Source organism: Cyanistes caeruleus, chromosome 23, assembly GCF_971803275.1.
Source record: "Cyanistes caeruleus chromosome 23, bCyaCae1.hap1.1, whole genome shotgun sequence".
NCBI lineage: Eukaryota > Metazoa > Chordata > Aves > Passeriformes > Paridae > Cyanistes > Cyanistes caeruleus.
Genome location: NC_141723.1, coordinates 2358087 through 2383537, shown reverse-complemented (window position 1 = coordinate 2383537; position 25451 = coordinate 2358087). Strand labels below are relative to the sequence as shown.

General features: G+C 51.2%; 1 protein-coding gene across 2 annotated transcripts; it reads left to right on the top strand.

The window, feature by feature from the left end:
- The first annotated feature begins 989 nt into the window (after window positions 1-989).
- SNX19 (sorting nexin 19) lies at window positions 990-24317 on the top strand. 2 transcript variants are annotated; one of them, XM_086861048.1, is made up of 11 exons: window positions 990-3213; window positions 3529-3667; window positions 4162-4262; window positions 4404-4523; window positions 4776-4906; window positions 6099-6195; window positions 6425-6611; window positions 8668-8797; window positions 18969-19153; window positions 19878-19965; window positions 20742-24317. In XM_086861048.1, exons 1-11 carry the CDS (start codon window positions 1690-1692, stop codon window positions 20860-20862), a joined length of 2823 nt encoding a protein of 940 aa, XP_086717174.1. In that variant the 5' UTR covers window positions 990-1689; the 3' UTR covers window positions 20863-24317. The 2 variants fall into 2 exon arrangements, with proteins under 2 accessions (XP_086717174.1, XP_086717175.1); XM_086861049.1 differs by lacking the exons at window positions 18969-19153; window positions 19878-19965; window positions 20742-24317 and adding an exon at window positions 17613-18105 and having other exon boundaries at window positions 1574-3213.
- Window positions 24318-25451: the final 1134 nt, after the last annotated feature.

Genomic DNA, 25451 nt, shown 5'->3' with positions numbered 1-25451 from the left:
CTCTACTCCCATTTTTAGTTTATTTTTTGTACTTAACACCAACCCAAAAGCCACAACCACACACGGGGAAGCAGCAGAAAGGCCCTGGCAAGTTTCGGGGTGAGGAATTTTCCAGCACCAAACACAAATATCTTTAAGAACAAACAAATCTTGCAGCAACACCTTCCCAAAACCTGGACACAACCAGATCTCTGGTGGCAGTGGGGACCCTCCTCAAGCCCTCTGCTCTCCAAAGTGGTTTTAAATAAAGTTTTTTCAAATTTCTCTTAGGTTTTTGCAGTGATGTCTCATTCCTGCTGCCATCCCGTGTTGTCTTTTTTGTGGGGTCTCCTCCACAGCTCCATAATCCACTTTGGGGAGCCTCTTCTAGAGAGAATTTGGGGGTCTCCACAGCTCCTTAGTCACACCAGGAGAAAACCCAGGTGTATTTTTGAACATCCACAGAACGTTTAAGTCCAAATTCCTTCAGGAACAACTCCAACACTTCCCAAGAGCTCTCACATCAGAGAATCATCACAAAGCCCCTGCTCCCCCAGCCCTGGTACAGCTAAGCAGCATCACCCCATTAATAAGTGCATGTGACGATCCTCACTCCAACTTCACCGATCACACTTATTATTATTATTGTTCATTAATGAGGTTACAAGGCTCAGGTGTTTTCCAGGGGCTCAGAGTTGCGTATTTGCATCAGCAACACAACCTCTTCGTTACTTTAAATAGCAGAAACCCGCTATTTTTTTCTAGTTTTAATGCCTGCATAATAAATTCAATTTTAGTTCATATTCATACAATAAACAGAAGTATTTATCATTTAAAAAACTATGAATATAAAATTCTCCTTTCATACTTTTCCTAATGCATATAAAATGAAAGTTGTGCGAGGTTAAAGCTTGTTTCGAGCGGCTGAGAGATTTAATAATTTATATTGTTATTATTTTTTTATTTTTAGTGCTTGGGTTACGAGAACTCCGGTGAGACCTCCGGGCCGCTGGGGGGCGCTGTGGGGAGGCGACACCGGAAGCGGAAGCGGTGAGCGGTGCTGAGGAGGCCCGGGCCGTGAGTGGGTCCCGGCATGGCGTGTTCGGGGCCCCGGTGAGTCGGGCCCGGGGGTCCCAGCACCTGCAGGCTGCGTGTCGGCGCTCGGTGAGCGGGTCAGGGCGGTGAGGGCTTGAAGTACCCGGTGAGGGATCCGCCCCAGTGCCTGGTGAAGGGTGCGTTCCGTCGAATCCCTGTGGTTGGCCGATGAAGGTCCCGGTTTGCGGGGCTCTGTGAGCCCCAGTGCCCGCCGAGGGACTGGGCTGGGTGGGATCCGTGCCTAGCGCTCGGCGAGGGCCCGGAGCCTGATGAGGAGCCCGGTGTGGGGGTCTTTAACGAGCCGCGGTGGGGGACTCGGGAGGCTGTGTCCCGGAACCCAGTCAGGAGTCCCGGGCTGCCGGGCTATGTGAGCCCCGCTGTCCGGTGAGGGTCCCGATCCGGGGGTTCTGACCCACCCAGGGCCCGGTGAGGGGTCCGGATGGTCTGGGCTCTGTGAGCCCCAGTGCCCTCTGAGGTTTTGCGGTGGTGGAGCCCCCGATCCCCGCTCAAGCAGCCCAGTGTGGGGGACCCTGCCGGGCCCTGGAGCCTGGTGCGGGCCCTGCCGGCCCCTGCCCAGCCATCCCGGCTGTGACAGCTCCCCGTGCCCGCCCCGCCATGCCGGCCCAGGGCCCCGCGGGGTCCCGCCGGCCGCTGCTGGCCCTGCTGGTCGCGCTGGGCTGGCTGCTGGCCCTGCAGCTGCTGCTGGACCTGCGGGCGCTGGGGGTGCTGTGCGGGGCGCTGGCCGTGCTCGGGGCCTGGCTGGGCCCCCCGGCCCTGGGTCCCCGCGGCCGCCGGCTGCGGCTGGAGCGCTTCGTGAGCTCCCTGCGCGCCCCGGCCTGCAGCCCTGCGGACGAGGGCCGGCTGGAGAAGGAGATCGCCAGCACCGTCCGTAAGGTGGTGCGGGATTTCGTGGCGTCCTGGTACCGCACGGTGAGCAGAGAGCCGGCCTTCGAGGCCGAGGTGGAGCGGGCCATGCTGGGGCTGGCGGCGGAGCTGAGGCGGCGGATGAGGCGGGTGGACCGGCGAGCCCTGGCCCGCCGCCTGCTCCTGCTCTGCGGGCAGCACCTGCAGAGCTTCCTGCGGGCACGGGATGCCCTGAGGGCCGACCCCAAGGGCGGCCGGACGCTGTGGAGGGAGTACAGCCGGCTGGCAGGGCCGCACCCCGCTCTGCTGAGCCCCGCAGCCGAGGTGGGCTGTGCCCGGGCCGCTGTGGACACGCTGCTGCGGGCGCTGGTGCCGTGGCCGCACCTGGAGACACGGACAGGACGTTTTGTTGTGGTGGAGCTGGTGGCCTGCAATGTGCTGCTGCCGGCCATCAGGAAGATGTCTGATCCCGACTGGATCAACCTGCTGCTCATTGGGGCGTTTTCCAAGAAGCCCCGGGGTGGGAAGCCCCACCCTGCACCCCCAGTGCCCGACTCCTTGCCTTTCCCGGCGCAGACGGACGCAGCTCCCGCCGGGTTTCCCCCGTCCCCGAGGGTTGCAGAGGGGCTCAGGAGAGAAGCAGGGGCTGCTGGAGAGGAGGGAGAGGAGGTGAGCAGGTCATGCCATGCAGAGGAACCCTTCCTGCACCCCCAAGCCCTGGGATCGCTCTTCCCCTGTGAGGGTTTGGAGCTGGAATCCCCTGCGCCTGACGTGGGCCAGGACACGGAGCTGCTGGCTCCCTCCCCCGCTGGAGAGCTCCTTGATGAACCCCCCCAGGACCCCTCTGTACCAGAGGGACCACCTGTCTCGGAAGATGGCACAGGGGACCTGGACCAGGGCCCTGGCCCCAGCTCAGATGTTGGCCTGCTTCCCACATCTGCTTTGAGCTCCTGCCCTGACATCCAGATCGAGCCAGCGCTTGAGAAGGAGGAGGAAAGCCCAGCTGTCCCCAGGAGGTTCTCCTCACAAAGACCCTCCAGCCTGGGGAGAGATCTGGGGGCAGCAGAGGGCCCAGCACAGTTTCCCCCAGAGCCCGGGCAGAGCCTGCCCCTGCTCTCATCCTCCCCGACAGCTTCCATGAGCACCTTCAGCTTCGAGCCCCTGAGCAGCCCCGACGGGCCGGTCGTCATCCAGAACCTGCGGATAACCGGGACCATCACGGCCCGGGAGCACAGCGGGACCGGCTTCCACCCCTACACCCTGTACACCGTCAAGGTAAGGGTCCCACATCCCTGCTGCCACCTGGGCTGCTGTTTGGAGCTGAGGATTTGCTCTGTGTGTGTGTCTCCACAATACATTTTGTCTGGTAGAGGGGAAATACTGGGCACCGTGTTTGGCATAGGGGTTCCTGTAGGGTCCTGTGGGGCTGGTTGAATCTTTCCCTGCTTTTGTTCCATCATGATTGGTTCCTTCATCTTTAGGGAAGGGTTGGCTGAGGAATTGCTTGGCGGGGACTGGGGATTGAGGGCCCAGCAGGGAGCGGGATTGTTTTAGGACATGTCAGGATGATGCCTTTGCCTTCCTCCTCAGTATGAGACAGCCCTGGAGAGCGAGGCCGCGGGCAGCCTGCAGCAGGTGGCTTACCACACCGTGAACCGCCGCTACCGCGAGTTCCTCAACCTCCAGACCAGGCTGGAGGAGAAGCCGGAGCTCCGCAAGTTCCTGAAAAGTCAGTGCCTGCAGTAGCTGTCCAAGAAAATCCTTCTCCCTCTTGTCTCATTTCCTGTTCCTCTGCTCCAAGGGTTTCCTGCCCTGCTAGTGCAGCTCTGGATGCTGGGATGTGTCTCCTGCCCACATCCTCCATTGTTCTGTGCAGAGCTGGCTGGAGGAATGATTTATCTCTTCTGGAAGCAAATTCCAGTGTTTCAAAACATTCCTCTTCCCATTCCACAACAGTTGGCTTTATAGTTTTGCTCCATAACTGTGGATATGAACACTGGTGTCTGTGTGTTACCTTGGGCTGATGCCAGGCAGTGTGTGGGGATAGCTTTAATCATTAGACCATTAAGGTTTTAATAAAGACTAAAATCTGTATTTAGATTTTAAAATTTAAATTTTTAATCTTGAAAATTTTGAGATTTTAAAGCCTAAAATCTTTTCAATTAAGATTACTGTAATTTTTCTGTTTTCTCAACCTTGCTAGTGGGTTTGTTTCCTTTGTAGACATCAAAGGCCCAAAGAAACTATTCCCTGATCTGCCATTTGGAAACATGGACAGCGATAAAGTGGAAGCCAGGAAAAGTCTGCTGGAATCTTTCCTGAAGGTGAGGTGTCTGTGTGCCCCTGTGAGCAGAGCTCAGGACAGCTTTGTGCAGGCAGTGGAGCACACCATGTCTCTTCCACATTACATGATCAGGTTGGGAGCTCAACTCTGAAATGATCTCAATCTCCATCTGTCCTTGCAGCAATTGTGTGCAGTCCCTGAGATTGCAAACAGTGAGGAAGTTCAGGAATTCCTGGCCCTCAACACCGACGCCAGGATCGCCTTCGTCAAGAAGCCCTTTGTTGTCTCCAGGATAGACAAGGTGGGAAAAGTGGGGGGGAGCTGCTTACCTGAGCCCTTTCCAGCTTCCCCCAGAGATGCTTCCTAGGCTTCAGTGTCTCCCAGGAGCCAAAACCCTTTCTTTGTAGCTGCCCAGAAACCCATAAAGCTACAGAGGGTCAGAGCTCGTGTAAAGAACCTATTTAATAGAAAATCCAGTGCAAGTCTCAAAACTCCTAATGTATTTAAGTAACAAGGATGAGTCCAGTAATTAGAGGCAGTGCTGGCTTTGCAGATTGTTGTCAATGCCATCGTGGACACCTTGAAGACGGCGTTCCCCAGGTCAGAACCCCAGAGCCCCACGGAGGATCTGAGTGAGTCAGAAGTGGATGGGAAAGCCCAGACAGACGGGAAGAAAGCGACCAAGTAAGGGCTCCCTCAGCTTTTCAGAACAAGGAATTCATGCATAAACTCAGCTCATGGTGGGGAAGAACTGACTTGATGCCTAATGTGTTGGGTAGTAAATTCTGTCATGCTCTAGCTGAATTACTTTCTCCTTCCCCTGCTCAACTCAGCTATTTGAGCTCCAGTTTATCTAAAAGGTTTCCCAGGAATGCTCAGGTTTCCACAGAAGGTGGGTTTCTTCCTAAGGGAGCTCTGAGGTGCTGCCATTTGCCAGCAGAGACACTAATGCTCCTAAGGAATTGCTTTTTAACCTTAAAATATGCATTGCTTATGCATGCAAGGAGTGATTGCAGAATAGAGCTGTAAATTGTCTACCTGAAAAGTTCCCTTCTGCCTCTCCCATGTGTTCCACACAGTGGCCTTGCCCAGAAAACATTTAAGTAGATATTTATTATAGTTATATTGATTTATATTTATTATATGTATAATATAATATATTTATATTTATTGTAATTATAATATTTAAGCTAATTTCATGTATGTTCCTCCCCAAATGTTGGTGCTGCTGCCAGTGCCCAGCCTCATTGTGATTGTCTCATCAGTGATTCTTCCCTCACCAAGGAAGGGAAGATTTCTGCACAAGTATGGCTTTTTCTTTCCAAAAAGTGATGTTTTGCTGGAAAAAGCTGCTTTGGACAAAAAGACAAACTCAAAAAAGACAAGTTTGGACCCATCTTGGCTGAAAAGGACATTCCTTAATGATAAACAGGCTATTTTACAATTTGTCCCAAAATCCCAGTGTCCTCTCATATCCTCCTTGTGAGTGTTTATAATTGGATTTCACAATCCTGCTGAGTGTGTTTCATCTCAGAGGCTTTTCTGAACACTCCCCTGTGTGTGCTGCACTGCTCACACCTTGCTGACATCTGCCTACATCTCCCTGTCAGCTTCTGTCTAACCCCTCTCTGTGGAATGCTGGAAAACCTTGGCTCAGCTCAGGTATACATGGGGAAAAGTGTTTTAATTGTGTGGTTTCACTGCCATCTCTTAGTTATCCTGGAGGCAGGTGCTTTTTTTGAACCACTTCAGGTCTAATCAGATTTCTTGGCTTGGATGTGGACAGCAGTAACAGGTTGTGGAGCTTGGCTGAGGCTGGAAGAGTCATGACTCAGCCTGCAGAGAAAACTGACTGTGCCATGGCTCTGCTTTTCAGGTCCAGGCTGAGGTTCTCATCCAGTAAAATCACTCCAGTGCTGAGTGTGAGTGAAGCTCACGACAGGATCGTGTACTCCATCAGGGAGGGCAGCGCTGTAAGTTCAGATCCTTTGTGATCCTTTCACAATCCCAATCACTGCTCTGTTGGGGAATAATCAACATCCACCAGCTGCTGCAGCCTTGTTGCCACATGCCAGCTCTTTGCAGAAGGACAGTAAGCAGCCCTGGCTGTGCTGTTGGCTGCACCTGGGTGCAAGGCAGGAGGTGGGAGGTTGTCTGGGCATTGCAGACCCCAGGCTCTGTGACACTAACATGTTTTTGTAGGTCTCTGGCAGCCTGTCACTGGCTGCTATGGAATCCTTCATCCAGAAGCAGGAGAAGCTGCTGGAAGCAGCCCCCAGCAAAGCTTCTGAAGGCGAGGGAGGCAGAGAAGCCAAGGAAATCTCTGTGCAGGAGGAAATGGATGGGCTGAGCACAGCAGAGCAGGGAGCACATGTGGACACTGACCCTGGTGAGCTCAGCCCCTCAGTGCTTGAATTTCTCTCCCTTGGTACTACAGCAGTTCCAACATCTGCAGATTGAAAAGTCTTTAGGACCTGCATTCCTGCCTGTTGCATCTTGATGGAAGGGAAAGCTAATGAGGTTTTCCAGTGCTGTTTGGTGATTGCTCTGGGTGTTGTTGCTGGTGAGAGCAAATTGGGTTTTGGCTCAGTTGTGTCACTGCAGATCTTCACCTTGGTGTGCTCAGCACAGTCACTGCACAAGGAAGTTTCATAAGGACATGCTTCTTAAACTGGCAATGTCCTAAAATCAAGCTCCTACAAACTAAAAATTGGCCAAATTACAGTTTCCTGGTAGTTTCCAGTTAGCCTTGATATGTCCCTACATTATGAAGGGACCTTTTGAGATTAAGTTTAGATAGATTTGATGGGAGTAGCACAAATGTAATCTCAGTTCAAGGAATGATGTTCCATTTCAGATTCTAGAACCCTCCTCTGAAGCACAGGCCTGCCCCAGAGCACTTACCAGATTATCCTGAACACATGCAAAAATATGTTCTCTAATCTTTTTCTTGGAATAGCTGAGCTGTATCAGCTGGAACTTCCCAAAAATTTCTCTCCAGTGGTTCAAGTTTGGCAGGCTCTGACTGAAAGCACGTGTTTGTGACAGGATAGGCCTGGTGTTCTGAAAGCCAGCCTGTGCTACCAGCTTTGCCTGTAATCTTGGGACACATGCCGTGGTTTTGGGGAAACAGGAGTGGAGTTGGAGGCCAGGGTTCTGCACAGAGCAGGCCAAGTTAGCTGAACTCTGAGGGAAATGGAATGTCCATGATCTCAAATGCTTGCAGGTCTGGGATGCTTCAGGCTGGGCTGGCAGGGTGAGGGGAACAAACGTCTGGATAAAAAGGCAAACCCATGTCCCTATCTGCTCGTGGAGTGACTTCTGGGAAGTGGTTGGCCAGCAGCTCTCTGAGGAAGAGGATTTGGATGCTGTGGGAATAAACAGATTGCTGATGATGCTCCCTGTGTGAGGTTATGGAAGCTGAACAGCCTGCTCCAGACTGCACTGGGAAGTCAGGTCTCAGCTGGCAAAGCAAATGAGGAGTAGCTTATGCATGGCCCAGAGCAAGAGGTGCCAAGTGCCCTGTCTTTTCCAAGTGAAATCCTGGAATTAATTAGTCCAGCTTTTAGGAAGAGGAGGAAAGGAGAGGTGTGGGGTCAGAATCCCTCTTCCCTTTCCCATAGTAAATTGTGAGTGTAAATTATCTCAGTAGACAGAGAGGGTGGAAGATGAGGCATGGGGAGAGCCAAACTAGGGAAAGCTGCTGCACAGGATCTTACCTGGACAACAGAGCTGAGGCAGGAGCCTCAGGTCAGGCTGGTGGCCTGGGAGGGGCTGTTTGGGGCAGCTTTGTGGCACATCAAGGAGCTTGTCCAGCACAACACCTCAGGGCCAAACAGCATGACAGTAATTCCTTAGCAAGTAGAAACTGTTTTTGCTGAAGGCTCTGACATCCTCCTGAGGATCAGAGGGAGGTTTGGTGTCCCAGCTCTGTGACAGCAGAGATATTTGGGTGTGTGGGTTTGTGCTTTAACTGGTAAATCTGGGTTATCCAGATGTGGTTCATCCCCCTTCCTGCCAAGGCTGGGATCTGCCACACGATGGCAGCCCACAGCCACCAACAGAGCCTGGAAAGCTGTTGGAAGAAGGGAAAGAAATGGGGAAGACCAGGGTAACCAGTCCTCAGCAGTGCACCTCTTCCAGGCTGCAGTCACCACCTGTTTTGTCACCTGTTTTGGGCACATGGCCATCCCTGTGCACGGACTGGGATTTGATAATCCCGCTGGTCAGTGGAGAAGGAGCTGAGCCTTTGGTGCAGCCCTTGGTGGGAGTCTGGGAAATGAGAGTGGGAAGGGCAGGGTCCCAGGCTGCCTGGGCTGCAGCAGGTCATCTGTGTGTGCACGAAGGGCCAGGCTGGGGAGAAAACAATGAGTTTGGGATGATGCTTTTCACCAGATTTGCCCTGAGGTAGCTTCTTCTTCTGCCCCTCCTCTTCCTCCTGGCAGACTCTGAGACAGCTTTGGCTGACCTGGCCCTGGACGTGCTTCGTCTGGTGCTGGTGGATCACTGGAGCTGGCTGTGCACAGAGAACATCCAGAAGGTTTTCAACCTGCTCTTTGGGACCCTTGTTCAAAGGTAAGGCCAAAGTCACCAACCTGGTGACTCAAAGTCACCTCCCTTTGGACTCACAGTTGGAAGTGGAGCTCGTGCCTGACTGCAGATAAATGCTGTGTGTGCATCAGTTAGCAAGGTTCTGTAAAGCAGGTGCTCCATGAGTGTGGAGTAAACACCTTGGAGTTAGTCCTGCACTAGGAGCTGTTTTCTCTGTGAGCTGTGGTGCCAGACATCAGAGAAAGGGAAGATCCAGCCCTGGAAGTGGGAGCTGTGGCTCATGCAAAGGCAGCAGTGCCCAGCTCTGTGTCTCCCAGGGAGGATTGGTCTCCTGCTCTCTTGCTGCCCAGGGCTTCAGCTTGATCCTTCTGCAGAAGTAGAATAAACAGGCCCAGAGAGCAGACTTGTCAGTGACAGCTCGGAGTGTGGTCTCTGCTCTCACTGCTGCACCCCTCTGCTCAGCCTGTGCCTGGGGCAGGGACATGGAGTTGGGACAGGCTGCCTTTCCAGCTGGGATGGACTTGCCAAGCTTTCCTGGGGCCAGTGCCTCTGGGTGGTAAGGCTCAAGGCCAAGACACACAAACAGAGAATTCCTGTTTTTTGGTGTAGGTTGGTGACTATCACTAGCTGAGGATGTGGTTTTTTAGAGTACAAGGAAAGCTTTCCCTGAAAGGTTTGGGACAGTCTTGAAGCAGTGCTTTTCTCACTCCTGTGCCCTTTCTTCTCCCACAGGCATCCAAAGCCAGCTTCAGAATGTGCAGGGCAGCTCATTATAACCGAGCTGGTAACTTAAGCTGCCCTCAGCAGAGATTGCCAAAGTGCTTTGAGGTCAGGGACTGCTGTCCTTCAGTCTTGGTGTGTGTGGCAGGAGGTGGGGGTTGCTCCCTCTTCTCCAGAATGGGCTCTGGTCTCTTGGGAGCAAGCTGCAACCCAATCCGGGTGTGTAAGCACGGAGCTATGAGAGCTTCAATAGGCACATCATCACCTCCTAATAAGCTGTGTCCTGCTCACCCAGGGAGCCTGCAGCACCCACACGTGGCATTGGCATTTTCCACTAGAGAAGCTGGGATACACACAGCACATGCTGGCTCTGGAAGGTGGAGGAGCTCTCTGAGTTGTGCTGGTGGATTAGAGTGAGGAATGTGTTTGTAGCTGCTCCACTTGAACAGGTCAGAATGAACCCACATGTGCTGCAGGCAGAGCTTTGCCTGGGGGTGATATGGGGAAGTCCTGGGACTTCTTGGTGTCTCCATCAGTTCAGGGTGCAACTGCAACCTCTTGAACAAACCCTCTGTCTGTGCTGAAATCCACACATTGAGGCTGGCTCTGCTCTTGTTCTGGGACAGTCAGGAATCCCAGGGGACAGGGGAAAGAGCTGCACTGTGGGGATTGACCTATTGCCAGGAGGATGGCATTGCACCTGGATTGCTGCAGGGAACATTTTCCTCCCATTTCTGCTGCCTGTAGTTACCTCCACAGTGGAGAACTGGGAATGGGGAGCCTTCCTGCTGTTTTCCATTCACCCTGTCCCTGGGACTTGTACTCATTTGTGGCCCAGGTGGTCACCGCTGTCCTGAGCAGACCAGAAGGTCTCTAGCTCAGAGCTGCCTGTCCAGGGACACAGTGTGGATTTGGTGACATTGCTCATCCATTTAAGTATTTACAACTTGATCACTGCTTGGTCAGACCTGGCACTGCCATTCTGGCTGGCACTGTGTCTGGGGACCCTCTACAGGTAGGGAAAGTACCAGAAACTCTTCTGGGAGCATCTGCTGTTCAAGGAATTGTTGCTCCTGCCTCAGAACAGGCAGACAAACATGGGACAGCAGATGGATTTGTGCAGTGTCTTCAACCATTGCTGGTCACAAAGTATGAGTGGGCATTGTCCCTTCAAGAGGTTAGATGCTGGGTTAGGTGGTGGGGGATGAAGAGGAGCTGTCCTGGCACTGTTCTGTAGGGGCTGCTGCTGGATACTCCTCTGCCAGCTTGTGTTTGGAGAGCAGGTGCTGCTCCTGCTCCCTTCTTGAGCTGCAGGATGATGGTCCTGCCCTGGCTTGAGACACTCGGTGCCGAGTGATAGAAATGACCACAAACTGACAAAACTCACACCAAGAATGAGATCCAGCTTCTCCCAAGAGCCAGTCCCCCTCTTCTTGCAGGACTTTCTCCCTTGGGCTGGTCGTGCTGTGCTGTGACCACATTGTTACTGATTGTGGGGCCTCCCGACCTGCTCCATTCCCTGTTCTCTGCAAGGAGCATCCCCACCACACTCCTCCTTCCCCCCTTCTCCTCAGCTGGGATATCTGGAGCCAGGCACCATCCGTCAGTTCCATGGCAGTGGGAGAGGAAGGCTCCATGACCGAAAAAGGGATTGTTGAGTAAAGGGCGGGCGCGTGTGCGAGCCCGGATCCACACTGCGCTCATCCCATTATGTAACAGGGAGTGATCCTTTTTTGGAGCTGAAGGGAGAGGCGGATGGAGGGGAGTGGGAATGACCCTGGGGCCGGGGATTGCTTCCAGCAGCCTCTCTGCGTGCCGGGGCCGTGCCTGTAAACAAACCCCGCTCCCGCCTCTGTCCGGCTCCGCTTCCCTCCCGCGGGCTGGGAAGGATCATCTCCTCCTCCCCTGGGAGGCTGCAGCAGGAACCTGTTGGCAGAGGGGGGCACATGGGGCTATTCTGGGCTCCGGTGTTCGGTGTTAGAGCTAAGAAGCATTTGGAGAATCTGGGTGCTTTTTAGAGCTTTGTGAGTCAAAGAGGTGTTAAAAATACACGGCAAACATGCAAACCACGCCGTGCTGTGACCCCACACCCTGCCCTCAGTTGTCCCCAGTGGCCACAGGTCTGGGGTCTGCCAGTGCCCTGCAGAGCTGTGGACAGTGCTGGGGCCAGGGGGACAGCCACCACCTCTGCTTCCCCTTCCAGAGGGGAGCCCCAGCAGAGTGCCAGCATCCCAAGGATGGACCCGGGAGTAATCAGGGGCAGATCCTGGTCTGTAAGCTTCTCCTGGCTCTTTCAAATGCAGCACAGCAGAAAGCCATGGCCAGCAAGCACTGAATGAGGGGAAGGTGTCTAATCACAGCCCAGCTGTCTGTGCCCTGGAACCTGAGCAGGGCTGGGACACCGAATCTGTGCCAGGCTAGGAAGTGCCTGTCCCTGAAAGGAGCATGTGGAACTACCCAGGCAGCTTTGCTGGTGTCCTGTTCCACTGGGCATGAGTTAAAATAAATGCAAATCATCCCTGCCTTACCCACGAGCTCAGCACTGCTTGGCTTCCTGTTTGCTTTGGGTCATTCCCGTGTTCCTCCAGGCTTTGTCCATGTCTCCTCATCCCTTGGCAAAACTGGAAGATTTGAGCAGGTGATATTCCAGGTGTGAGCTGTAGGTGGAGAACCAGGGATGCTTTGAGACTGACTGCAGGTGTCCATCATGCTTTTGAGAACTGGTTCTTGCAAGTTCATGCTGTTACCTTGGTGTTGGGCTCTTCTGGTGTGTTGCTGTCAGGCTGAGTGTCACAGGCACTTGTTAGTCAAGAAGGTCTGGAGCTTCAGAGAACTGCTGGCTGGGTGCTTTTTTCTGATTTTCTCTTTGGTTTTCTTTGATCTCTGTGCCAGCAAAGAGCCTTGGCAGCCACCTTGATCCTCTTGACTAGAAAGTGCCACCAGCAAAGAGTGGTGCCTGACCCTCTTCAGTGTCCCTGAGTAAAGCTGGAGCAGCCAAGCAGCCCTGGGCTGGCAGTGCTGGGAGCACAGTGCCCGTGGGCAGGGAGTTCTGCCAGCCCTGGGGCCATGGAAGGGCCATGTCTGCCAGCTGAGGGTGCTCCCACCTTCCTTTGGCTTCCTGGCTGCCAGGTACCACTCCAGCCTCAGGCAGCCCCTCTGAGTTTTGCTGACAGAAACAACCAGGCAGAAATGCAATATCAATGCAGCTGGGGCATCTAAATCCACTCATTCCCCTAGTTTGTTGCCTGGGGAGTGGATTTGGGCATGTTTGATGAGGACCTTTGCAGCTGCACACGGAGGGGCTGTGCTGGCAGGCCCAGGTATGTGGCAGCAAAGTCCCTGTCCCTAAAAACCATCCTAAAAGCAGTGTGGGAGTTGGGAATTAGGGGAACCAACCTCATGGATCTTGCTCCTCATTTCTGGATTTGCCTGTTTGTGTTGTAGCCGTGAGGAGCAGCAGGAACTGCAGCCTGTGGTATGTCAGTAAAAGCGATTTCAGGACTCTGTGTGTCTTCGTGTGTATATGTAAAGTAAATAAAATCAGCTTGGAAATGGGCCTCGATTCAGTTGTCTCCAAGCACCTGGAAATTTTGGATCTGGCTTTGAATCTCTGTCCCAAACAAAATTTTTTTCCCTCTTCTAGAAGCAGCATTCTTCCAAAAACAGCTACTAGAATGAAGCCAGCACTCCATGCTTTGATAATAATTGCAACATTATTTTAACTCTGATTCTGTTTCAACTGTTAACCATGCCAACTTTCTTCCTGGATTTAAAAAAGCTCAACAACTTCCTATTTCAAATAGAACAAAGAAGAAAAGGATTGAGGGGAAGTAATGTCTCCCTGTTGGTTTTGTTTTTCCCTGGTTTTAGAGGGGTTAATAGTGGATTTATGTATTTTGATTCTGAAGTGGGCTAATGAAGCAATTGTTCCAAGCAGGGCCTGGCTGAGACAGCCTGGCCTCTCCCTGGGGCACCACTGGGAGCTTAATTGGCTCAATAAATACTCAAAGATGTTATCAAAAGCCAGGATGCTTTGTGAAAAATCAAGGAGGTTTGGGGACGATTATTTTAATCACGTACCTTTCCCCCCCTTTCCTGAGCCTCAAGGCATCACAGGAAGATCTAGGTTGGGAAAAGCAAAATCCAGAGCAATTTGGTTAATTCACTGCAGGGTGAAGACATTGGAGTCCTGGGAGTTTCCATGATTGCTTCTTGCAGCAGGTGTGTTTTGAGGGAGCACCACATAAAATGGCACAGAAATCCCAGCACCAAGGGGTGGTTTCCTCCCTGCAGGGATGAATGATTGCCTACAGAAGAGAATGATGTGTTTTTTTCCTCTCTGCCCCACTGTAAGATGTCCTGCACATCTCCCAGAGCTTCTGCCTGGGTCAAGCAGGTAGGAAAATCCCTCTGCCCAGGATGTCCCCAGCCAGGTCCAGGACAGATTATTTGCAGCTCTAAAGGTTCACAGGGCAGGAACATTTCAAGGAGAATTTACTTTGTGCAGAAGTTTAAAAGGCCTCAGGATGCTTCGTGTTCTTTGATTTATGGAGGGTTTTTTTCCTCTTCTTTGCTGTTTCCTTCCTCAGCACAGGGACAAGCGTGAGGTTGATTTGAAGGTGCTGAGCTGAGCGTGCTGCAGTGTTTCTGCAGTGTGGAGAAGGTGGATTTAGGCTCAGGTAACAGGTGCTGAAAGCTGAGCCTCAAGACAAAAACTCTCCATTTGTGTTTTTCAGTTCTTGCTGTGCCCACTGCAGCTTCATTTTCTTCATTTTGCTTCATTTTCACAAGGTTTCCTCAGAAGGGTTTTGCAGTCAAAGCAGTGAAATGTTGCTCCACTTGAACCCTTGAGTTAAGAATAATCTTGTTATCCTTATGTTATAATTATCTTAGGAGGAATTTGGGGAACAAGAACTGGTAAGGCGGGGATGGTCTGGTGATTTAAGCAGCAGACTTTCTTAATTTCAGAGTCATGCTTGAATGCCTCTTGCTTTCCAGATGTTGCTTTTTTTTTCTTCAATCCTTTTCACTACGTTGGTCCCACAGGCCTTTTTTGAGCTTCTGGATATCCACACTGTATTCCTTAGGGAAAGGGGGGCCATGTTTGGGGTGGGCAGCAGTCAGTGTTGAGCTGGAAATGCTAGTTCATGTATATTTTAGAGCTGTTTGTATTTATACAACTAAAGCAGAGAGATTGTCTTCTAGCCTGGCCTTCAGTGTGTTTATTTAAATCCTTAAAACCCCTGGGTTTGAGGAAATCACAATGGCTGTTGATTCAGATTTCAATTACAGTCAGCATATTTAACTTGACTGGTCCTTAGCTGAAGTGATCTCAGTTCTTGTCCTCACCTTGATGGACACAAAGAGGAGAGCTTTACCCACTTCTGGCAGTTGTAAGTCTGGAGAGTTTTACATCTCTTAGTACATCTTTAATGTCCAGACTTGGCAAATCCAGCCTGTCCAGGCTTTACTTGCTGAGCTGAGCTCTCTGGATAGTCCAATTAAGTGAGTGGATCCAGCCAGGTAAAACCAAGCTCATTGAGAGTTCCTGACCCCCAGGCTGCCTTCCCTCCCTCCTAGCAGCCCTTGTTGTTCCTAGGAGCCCAAGGAAGGCCAAGGTTTTCACCCCCCAGGCATTGTTTTTCATTCCCAGGGCCTTTTTATCATAGTGGACCCCATCAGCTGACCTTGGAGTTGCAGCTTAAACCGTGGCATTAATTTTGCTCTTTTTTAGCATCCATTTCATTCCTCCACCAGCAGCTATTTCAAACAGAGGTGCCTTACAGCATGGGCAAGTTATGCCCCTCCAGATTATCTTCCAGGCCTCAGCAGCCTTTGCAGTCTGGCTCTTTGCATTGGGCACTATCAGAGCATTCTGAGCCCAGGAGGTCACTTTATCTATTTCTGGTCTCAGCCTAAGTGTAAGGAGATGGTTCTGTGATGGGTTTATTTTTTCTTTCTAATTAAGGCTATTTCTTCATGAAATAGCAGAATGAAAATAGTAACTCATCAGCCATCCAAAAATATAAATAAAAAAATAAGAGAGGTCTATTTATGTTTCTTGGTGGATTTATTTCTACCTGGGAGCAGCGTGTGTGTGCTTTCAGTGTGGCACATGAGGCTTAGGCCTTTAATAGCAAAAAAAAAATCATCTGTGACCTGCTGGTGAAGGTCAGCTTTGAACAAGCAGATATTTGGAGTTCCTGAGGTGTTAATCTCAATCATGGTGCTACAAGTCTGCATGATGGAAAGGTCAATTTGCCATTTTCTGGGCTTTACTCAGGTAGGAATTTTCAATAAAGTTGGTGTGTCTCTCTCTGAGTTGCAACTGTGGGAGTTGAGGGGGCATTCTTGAGATATCCTGTGCAGGGCCAGCAGCTGGACTTGACTTTGCTTGTGGGTCCCTTCCAATTCAGGATATTCTGTGGTACTGTGAATTACTTTGCTCCTCATGGTTTAAATGCTGCTGGTGTGGCCTCTGTGTGTGTTGGAATGGAATGTGATTCCCCAAAATGGTTGTTGATTGTTGACTGTGGTTGAGAGGAGGGAGGAGAACTCTTCATGACAGGTCACTGTGTTCTGAGATTTTCTTCTGAAGCCTCAGCTGTTCTCCCAGAGTGGATTTAGAGCCACACAGACCAGTCTTGACAGTTCTCCTCTTCCCAGTGCCTTTGGAATGGCTCCACACACGGACAGACTAGCAAAAGGGTACTCTGAGCTTCAGTCTGTGTTCCATTTGCACCTGCCTTTGGTTTCTCCTTTTCTTGTCCCATTTCCTGTTTAGTTCCTTGACTTTTCCTTGTAAACTTTGTGGGTTTGGATGCTCCTTCCCCAGCTGTTTGAGCACCGTGTACTGGGGCAACTTGGCTTCTTCTCAGGAGCTGTGCAAGACCCATGGAGCTATTCCCAGATCCTGCTCTCTGCTTCCCAAAGCTGCCAGCCTAAGGAGGAAAATCCATCAGTGGTGTTTCACAGCTGTGGCAATCCAGACCTGTAAGCACTTGCCTGCTCACAGTCTGTGCAGTGTGATCACACTGAGGTGTTACTTGGGGGCCTTGTTGCCTCATTCCGGTGTTTTCAGGGATGTACACGAGCTGGAGACGGGGTTGTTTGTGTGGGGCCTTCCAGCATTTGTCAGTTCTCACCTTGCTCTTGATCTGTCTGGAAATGTGTGTTGTCCTCTGTAGGTTCAGCTTTCTCTCTTGTCCATTATTAGCTTGATTTTATTGCTATTTTAGGAACAAAAAAAGCTTGTTCTTTGCTTTCTGCAACCTTTTAAAGGCTGGAAAGTGGCTGATGCTGTGCTGAGTTTGGAGTAAATGCTCAGTGTGATCCCCCTTGGTGCAGGGGTGACTCTGCAGCTCTGTCCCCAAGTCTCTGAAGTTCTGTTCCTTGTCAGATGTTTTCTCAGCTAGGAGAGCAGGTTGTGTAAGAAAACATGTTAATGAAAAACCATGTTAATGAAAAACCGTGTTAATGAAAACTCCTGCCCCTAGAGAAGTCACAGTTTAACACTTTAATTTGTCTGGGAATAGCTGGAGGGTTTACCATGATCCAGAGTGTTGAAATCTGCTGATGGCTGGAGATTAAAACCCTTTCCATTTTATTTCCAATGTGGCTTTTCCCAGGCAGGACTGGGATGTGACATTTTGTCCTCTAAGACAGGTGGAAGGTTTGCAGCTCTGGCATTACCTCACAGCAGCGTCTGTGCTCCGTGTCTGTGGCGATGCTGAGCATGAGGGATGCACTTCCCCATTTCCAGTGCCAGTCCTGGGAGCACCAGGAACATCACCTGTGTCCCTTGCTCGGAGACATTCCAGCCCTTACCACTGCACTGAGACTCCTTTTCAGGATTTTAAATGTCCTTTGCTTTCCAGCTGCCATTTCCTAGGTGTGCATCCCTCAAGAACTGCTGTTCGCACCTCATTTCCTGCTGCCAAAAGCCAGGCAGTCCCGTCTCACATGATGCCAGCCTGCTTCCTTTGCCCTGCTTACCTTTGGGTGTTGCTATTCCCCACTCCCCAGCTGTGGGGAAGGACACCCTTGGCCCAAATGCCTCGCCCAGGAAGAATGCAGACAGTCTGGCAGAGCGCAGGTTAAATAAAGTTTGCCTTGGCAGGGCTCTTGGATGTACTCGGAGCTGCCGGGGCGTAGTGGTGACGGAATTGCAAGCACGAACACCAGCTGCCAAGAGGAACGGGTCTCCTGGCCCTGCTGGCTGACTCCTGTCCTCTGGGAATCTTGAGGAACTGGCCAAATCACAAGTCTTCTCCCTACCCCAGTGCCGTGCCGACACTCCCAGCTTCGCTCCGGAGCCTCGCGGCAGTGAGGCCAACAGTGCTGCACCCCGAGCACTGCTAAACCAGGGAACCATCCTGTGGGATTCATCCATGGCCTCTCCTGACTCTGAGGGGAAAGATTTCAGGCAGTGCAAGTCCTGACTGATGGCTGTGGCTCGTGCTGTGACATGGGAAGCGATTTCACATCTGGGCAGGATGGTTCATGGTTCAGGAACTGCCTGGCCAGCCCTTGAGTGGTAGGGACACAACATTCCAGTGCAGCTGCAAACACCTCCAAGCCCTTTTGTGGAGCAGGGATTTGGGGATTTGCAGGTGGTTACTGTAGAAAGGGCACAGTCCTGCCCCAGCAGGAGGGACCATCAGCACTTCAGTTGGATTTTGGATGGGAGCAAAATCCTTCTTGGCTGTGAGGGTGGGGAGACCTTGGCACAGGGTACCTGGAGAAGCTGTGGCTGCCCCATCCTTGTAAGTGTCCACAGCCAGATTGGATGGGGTTTGGAGCAACTTGGTCTAGTAGAAGGTATCCCTGTCCAGGGTGGAATGAAATGAGCTTTCAGGTCCCAAAATCAAACCATTTGGGGATTCTCTTATTTCATTGCCTGCCATCAGAGGTTGGAGCAGGACTGGGCAGCAGGGCTGCAGGATATTCATGGTTTGTCATCCTTGCAGTGTGTTTTAGTCTCCAGGAAAGACATCCTTGACTGTGCTGGTAGCAGAGGGACTGATGAGAGGAGCAGAGGCTGCCAGAACAGGGCTCATGTCCTTCCAGTCCTTCTTGAGGGTTGTTTGTAGTTAAACACCAGTTCCTCCAGCTCTGTCTCAAATTGTGCTTGGAGACAACTTAGGAGCTTCAGGCCAGATGTATCCCTGAGCTGGGCTTCCTTTAGCAACCAGCGATTCACTTGGGCTCCTGTGATTAGCAGGGTGATGAGGCTTTTCATGGCCTTTGCTTTTCCCATTTGTCTGTAACACCAGAAACATATCCCATTTTTGGTGCATGGAAAACTCAGCTAATAAATACTTGTGAAAATCTTGGGTGTACAGACATGAAAACTCCATGTTAACAAACCCAAGGAAGCTGATTCACCCCTCCAGGGCTCTTGATGGGTGGAAATATCCCAACTTGGTTCCAAGCCAGACTGTTCCTGACCTTTCTCTCTCTCCCTGTTCTGCAGGTGGCTGGAAGTGCAGATGGTCACCCTGACCTGCACCCAGCGCTGGGTCCAGTACCTCCAGTTGCTGCAGGAATCCATCTGGCCTGGAGGAGTTTTACCAGCAGTGCCTAAACCCCCCAGGACAGAGGAGCAGAAGAAGGCAACAGCAGAGCAGGCCCTGCAGAGCCTGATGGGGATCCTGCCCAGTAAGTGTGTTCTGGAGATTTGTCAGCTGCCCTTAGGATGGGAAAGTGGCTGGGGAGCACTCCAGTGCACTGGGATCTCTGGAAATGTGGTTCAATGCAGAGATGGAGGCTGCTCGTGCCAAAGCACTGGGGAACCTTTGTGACCCTTGAGGTCTGATGGTTTCCTGCAAGCAAAACCCGGAGTTTTCCAGTTCTGGATAGTTTGTGTAAGGATTTGGGAAGCAGCCCAGCTCGGAGGGAAGGGATGCGTGTCTGGGCGACTCCTGTGTGTAGCCAGGCCATGATTCAGTGCTCACAGTTCTGCTGCAGGGCAGGGCTCAGGACAGCTCTGCTCCCACCTGCTGCCAGAGGGTGCCATGGTGAGGAAAGTCACCATGCAAAGCCTCTGCCTTTTCCACTGGCCTGAAATCCCGAGCCCAGCTGCACTGGATTTCCCTCTCTTGAAGTTTGACACGGGGACCTTTGGCATTAAAGCAGCTGCTGCCTAATCCATTGAGTGCAGTCTGAACTTTTAACTCCTTGATGTAGTGTAAAGGGCCCTCACTGTCCTTTGAGAATGAAAAAGCACTGTTGGTATGTGCCCTTCTAGCCAGGAATGCTTTCCTGGCACTCCCTCCTGTCCCAGCCTTAGAGCACCATCATAAGCTTTGATTCAGCACCCACCAGGAGAAGACTGACCTGTGGAAATATGCAGTTCCTAAAGCTTTGTTTCCAAACCTTACAGATGTGATCCAAGAAATCCTTGGGACCAGTAAGTGTCGGATGAGCTGGAACCTGGTGCTGGAGTCTCTGAGCCAGCCTGTGATAAACAGGTATGTGATTGTGTTCTTTACCCTGGTGGGGTCTGAGAGCTGTGCCCAGGGTTTCCCAGTGCTGCTTGGCATCAAATTCAGCTTATTATTCCAGACTTGCAGTATCATGGAGCATCTGCATGTCCAGGACCTCAGTGTGGCTGCAGATTCTTGAGCCAGTCACATTAGTTATGTTGTTTGGCCTGCTTAGTTAGTGGATGTCAGGGAAGTGAGACAAATCCTGGTTTAGTTTGGTTCTGGAGGAGCTGGAGATCTGTGTAGGGGGTGTTCCTTTCTATTCCCAGTGCTGTGAGTCTGGAAGACGAGGGTTTGGTGATGGACAGCAGAACATGAGGGTCGGACTGGATATCAGGAGGTATTTCCTCACTGAAAAGGTTGTTAAACATTGAAAAGGGCTGCCCAGGATGGTGTTGGAGTCCCCATCTTCTGAGGTGTCCAGGGAACAACAGGACGTGGCACTCAGTGCTCTGCTCTGGTTGACAAGCTGGGGATTGGGCACAGGTTGGACTCAGTGATCTCATTCTTTTCTGTCTTCAATGATCCTGTGATCCTGTTAAACATGTTTTGCTCCAGAAGATGCATTTGTGTTTTCTGTGCTGCTCAACAGCTTCAACACTCACTGGTTTGGGGGAGGTGAAAAAAGGCTGGACCACCTCTGCAAACATTTCTCCTGGGGAGCCAGTATTGTTCTCTCTCCCCTGGAACACTCCTTCCTAGTGCTGGGCTTTGCCTCCCACACCCTGACCAGCCTGAGATTTGTCTTTTCTCCTTTCCAGGCACCTGGTGTTCTGCCTCCTGGACATTCTGCTGGAGTTCTTGGTTCTGAAGGAGCCTGAGGCTGCAGCTGCCACACCGTGTGCCTGCAGTGGCCTGGACAAAGGTGTCCCAGCACTTTAACCAGGGCTGGTGCCCCAGCAGTGGAGAAGTGCCACAGGCATGGAGGGACCGGATTTTCAGCCTTTATTGAATGTGCCTGGAAGCTTCTTGTAAGGAATTTCTCCAGCCAGTGCTAAATGAAGCTGCTTCCAGGCTTCTCTGTTCCAGCTGGGTGGTGGATCAAACCCAGAGTGAGGGGTCAAAGATGTTGTGCAGCATCTGTTCCATTGCTGACCTGATGGAGAGCCTGGAATGAACCAGCCTGACCAGTTGGAGAAGGATCCACAAACCCCAAGGGCCTTGTCCCAACCTTCTGAACATCTCTAACATCTACAGGCAGAGAAGGCAGATTTGCTTTTGTGCTGTGGGGTCCAGCTGGCACTGAGAGAGTTGGTGTGGTGGGATCTTGCTGATGAATGTTTCTGCAGGTGAAGGGAGGTGCAGTGCTGTCCCTGCTGTCTGAGCAGCCTGCCCTGTGCCTGCTCTGCACCACCCACATCGCCAGAAGGAAGATGGGGAAAGGATGGAGTGTGGAGATGTGGCCTGAACTTCAGCATCCAACTGCCCAAATACCTGGAGGTGAGAGCAGGGCTCAAAGGTGCTGCCCTGCCTTAGGGACACAGATCAGCTGCTTCTCTCTTCCACTGCTCTAGTTCTCCACTGAACAGTAGGGTGCAGGCAGGCTGTGATCCTGGGAAAGAGACTCTCCTCTGGCTAGGGAGGAGTGGTAGCTTGGCTGAACTTCAGGATTCGCTTATACTGTGCTTTCTGAGTCACCTTTTAGTCCCTAGGACAGTCACCTGGAAGGCCCAGGACAAAAGGAGCTGACCCATGTGGGACACAGCAAGTAAATCAGCTCTGGATGATTTACTTCCAGCTCAGGAAGCTGTGGAAGAGGAATGAGTACCCTGAGCCCAGGGGGAATCCTGGGTGTGTGTCATGGACAGGCAGTGGGTTAGACCCCAGCCAAGGGCCTGTGAGCACTGCCTGAGCCCTGCTGTTCATGGCTGTGTCACTGGGCTTTGCTTTGTGGTGCTGCTGCAGCAGCAGCTCCACGCAGGGCTCTGGGAAACTGCTCAGGTCATGGAACGTGGATTTGGAGCTGCTTCTCCAAGTTGTCCAAGACTGGAGTGGTTTTGTGAGCATTTAATGTTGCTGAGCAATCAGGTTCCTGTGAGTGCAGGAGGACTCAGAGTGTGCCAACAGACCAGTCTGGTGACCTTTGGTGTATTTTCTGGGAGAAACAGGGGCTGACCAGTGCTGGCTGTGGCTGCTGGAGGTGTTCTCTGCAGATCAAAGGAGACACCATGTGTAGTGTCTGTGCTGCAGGACCAGATGCTTTCATCTCTCACAACCATGGAAGAGTTGGTTCTGCATGCCTGCAGTTTCTTGGAGCTGGATGCTCCACGGTGTGTTTGGACAGAAGGCATTTTAACTCCAACATTCCTACTCTGCTCTTCCCAAAGGAGCTGCTCAATAATGGATACACAACAGTGTGAGCTCCTCTGTGCTTCTGCTGTGTGAAAATACAGGGAGGGATCATTTTGCTGCAAGCAAATAGATTTTTAGGGAGCTGTAAGGACATTCCCAAGAGCAGGCAGAATGTCATGAAGAAAATCAATTCTGCATCACTGTTGGATCCATTTCTCTCCAGGGAGGCTTTGGAGATGGTTGGAGGGGTTGGAGATGGAATGGAGGATTGGCCACCTGCTTGGAGAAGAAAATAAGAGTAAGCTGAGGTGGAGATTGCTTTGGGATAATCCCAAATGGCCAAGCAGCAGTCTGGGAAGCAGGACTCAGATATATCCTTAAATATCTGCTTGGAGCAGCTGCTTCACCTTGTCTGTCACTGCCAGGCTCCTGTTTCCCTCCTTTTTCCTCCTGTTTCCATTTCTCACCCCAGGAGGGGGACAAGGCCCCATCAGCCAGAGATGATGCAGCAGAGCCCTGTTACACTTGGTGACTTCCCAGATATTCCTGATGCTCTTGTTTGCTGTTGCTTCCTAATTAATTGTGTGGCTTTGGAGCACCAGGACTGTGGTCTGTCATTGATTAAGGATAATATATAAAAGTTATATATAAATAAAAAAAGAGGTTTGGCTGAAGAGAATCATGGAGAGCAAATTATCCAATGCCAGCTCCAGGTTAGAGCAAAAGTCTAAAACAGTCCCTGCACACGCTGGATGTGGCACTAGAAGGATGAGCTGACATTTCTCCATTGCCAGGAAGCCCAAATTCTCCCTGCTTTTAACCCCCATCTCTGAAATGATGCAAATGACTGAATATTCAGTCCTCCAGGTGAAAACAGTTTGTGATTGCTGCCAGTTTGGGAGCTGGTGCTTTGCTGGGCTGGTGCAGCGATGATTTGGGGTTGTCCAGCAGCAACATCCCACTCTGTGTTGAGGTACAAAGAGCTAGGACAGAGAGAGGGAAAGGAGAGTGACTTCTGTGCACTCCCAAGGCAGAGAGGATTTGGGAACAGACCTAAGGAGTTTGAATTGCAAATTGGTTGTTTTACTCTCCAGAATCCCCTTTATTGTCTCAGATATGAGGGGTTTGAGCCCTTTCTCATGCTCTCACTGGCTGGGCTTCAAATTCCCATTCTCTCCTTGGGAGATGGTAGTGCAGCCTTAGAGCTGAGGGGAAGTGCCCAGGAGCAAATAACCCCTCTCTGCATCGTGTTGTTAAGGAGTAAAACAAATCCAATAAAAAGCTCAGCTTTTACTGTGAATTCTTTGCCTCAGTGTGATTTTGGGATTAAATTGAACACAATGGTGGCAGATACAAACTTCTGCATTCAGGTGGGCTGAAAGTTTATTTCCATTGGACTGAGACTAGAAAAACTTCTTTGGTAAAACAAATAAAGTTGACAAAAAAAACTTCAGCTCACACAGTGTGTCATATTCCCAGCAAGCTCCTTTTTTTCTGCAGGAATTTGTAGAAGGAATTTGCAGAAGGCTCCAGCCACTTCTCTAAAGAGCAGGTGGTGAGAGCAGCCAGATTTGATCTCGATAAAGAGTTGCAGCCTTGTGTCACCTTAGGTAAAGAGCAGTACCTGCCTCAGGTGGGTGCTCAGCTCTCCCTCTCCAGGTCCTTCTGGCTGTGTGTGATCTGCCTCCAGCCCACCACTTGCTGATTTTGTGTTTCCTTTCCCACTGCCTCAGTTTGCCACAGCTGACTGGAAGTTTCCTGGAAGCAGGGATTGGCCCTGTGTATGGCTGAGTGCAGTGGTGTAGAGCTCCAGGGCATTTCTCTAAGCTAAATAACTGTTTAACTGTGTTTTTAGGGGAAAAAAGTCCTGCCATGCACTGATTCCCTGTCCTATATCCTGTACTCAACCCCTTGTCTCAGCTATTTGTGGTTCTGTTGGAGTCTGTGTGGAATTGTGCTGCCTGGAAAACCCATTTCATTGTTAAATGGGGAGCAAACTTTCACTCCCATGTACTTGTGTGCAATAATACTTTATTTCAAACTTACTTCTCTGTCAGAGTCTAAAATTTGCCTTTGGTGTCTTCCTCAGGAAGAGAAGAACAAGTGGGAAAGAGGCTGGGTGTGAGTGGGAAGGGGAGGATTTGTGTCCCAGGTGCCACAAAATGCCTGGCTGGGGCAGTGGCAGTGGGTGTGGGACAGGTTTTCCCTCCTGGCACACACTGGGGCTGCTCAGACATGGGAAAAACCGAAGTCTTTAAAGCTTGAACAGAAATCAGAGCAATTTCCCACCCCATCAGCTTTGCTGCTTTCTCCCTGACACAAACTCCTTGATTTAGGCTCTCCAGGGAGTCTAAAACCAGGGAAGCAATGTGGATTATTTGCCTTCCTTCTGGCAAACAAGGAAAGGCTCCCCTGGAAGCAGGGATTGTGCAGAGCCATCTCCACATCCCCTGTGCAGCACTGCTTAGGAAGCTTTCCTTGCTCTCAGTGCTGGAGGAGGAAAGCTGGTAAGCTGGGAGGAAATAGGGAATGTCTGAAAATGAGGAATTCCACATGAAATTTGTAATAATATGTCAAAGGAAAAAAAAAAAATAAGAGGAAGGAAGAAAAACCTGATAGAATGAATGCCTGGGTCATGTATTTTTCTGGATTGGCTGTGCTGTGGAAGGAGCCCATGCACCCTATGAAATGCATTCCCTGCAAGCCAGCGAACATTTGTACAACACATGATGTGGGATCACAGCTGAAGCCAAGTTCCCTGGGATAATATCCACCCTGGGGTAGATTGGGCCATTTCCAGTGTCAACAGCCAGAGGATTAAGCATTTATCTCTGCAGAACAGGATAATTAATAGCAGATCGAACTCAGGGCTGTGCTTGGAGCTGAATTCGTGCCTGAGCGTGGTTTCACTGCCTGCAGGAGCACCAGGGGCAGTGGGAGGATGTTCTGGGTGCTGGGAGATGCAGGCATCACCTCTGGATCCTGGAATGGCACTGGGATGCCATCAGGCTTCCCAAATGAAGCTGAGGGTCAGCTCTCCCATCGTGGGTGTTAATTTTTCACCTTTATCAGGAAGATCGTTCTGTCCAGCCAGAAGTTGGAAGAATTAAATCAGGGTGCTGTGATTTGCCATCTTCTGGGTTCAGATGGAAAATCCAGGTTTTGGCACTTCTGGCTTT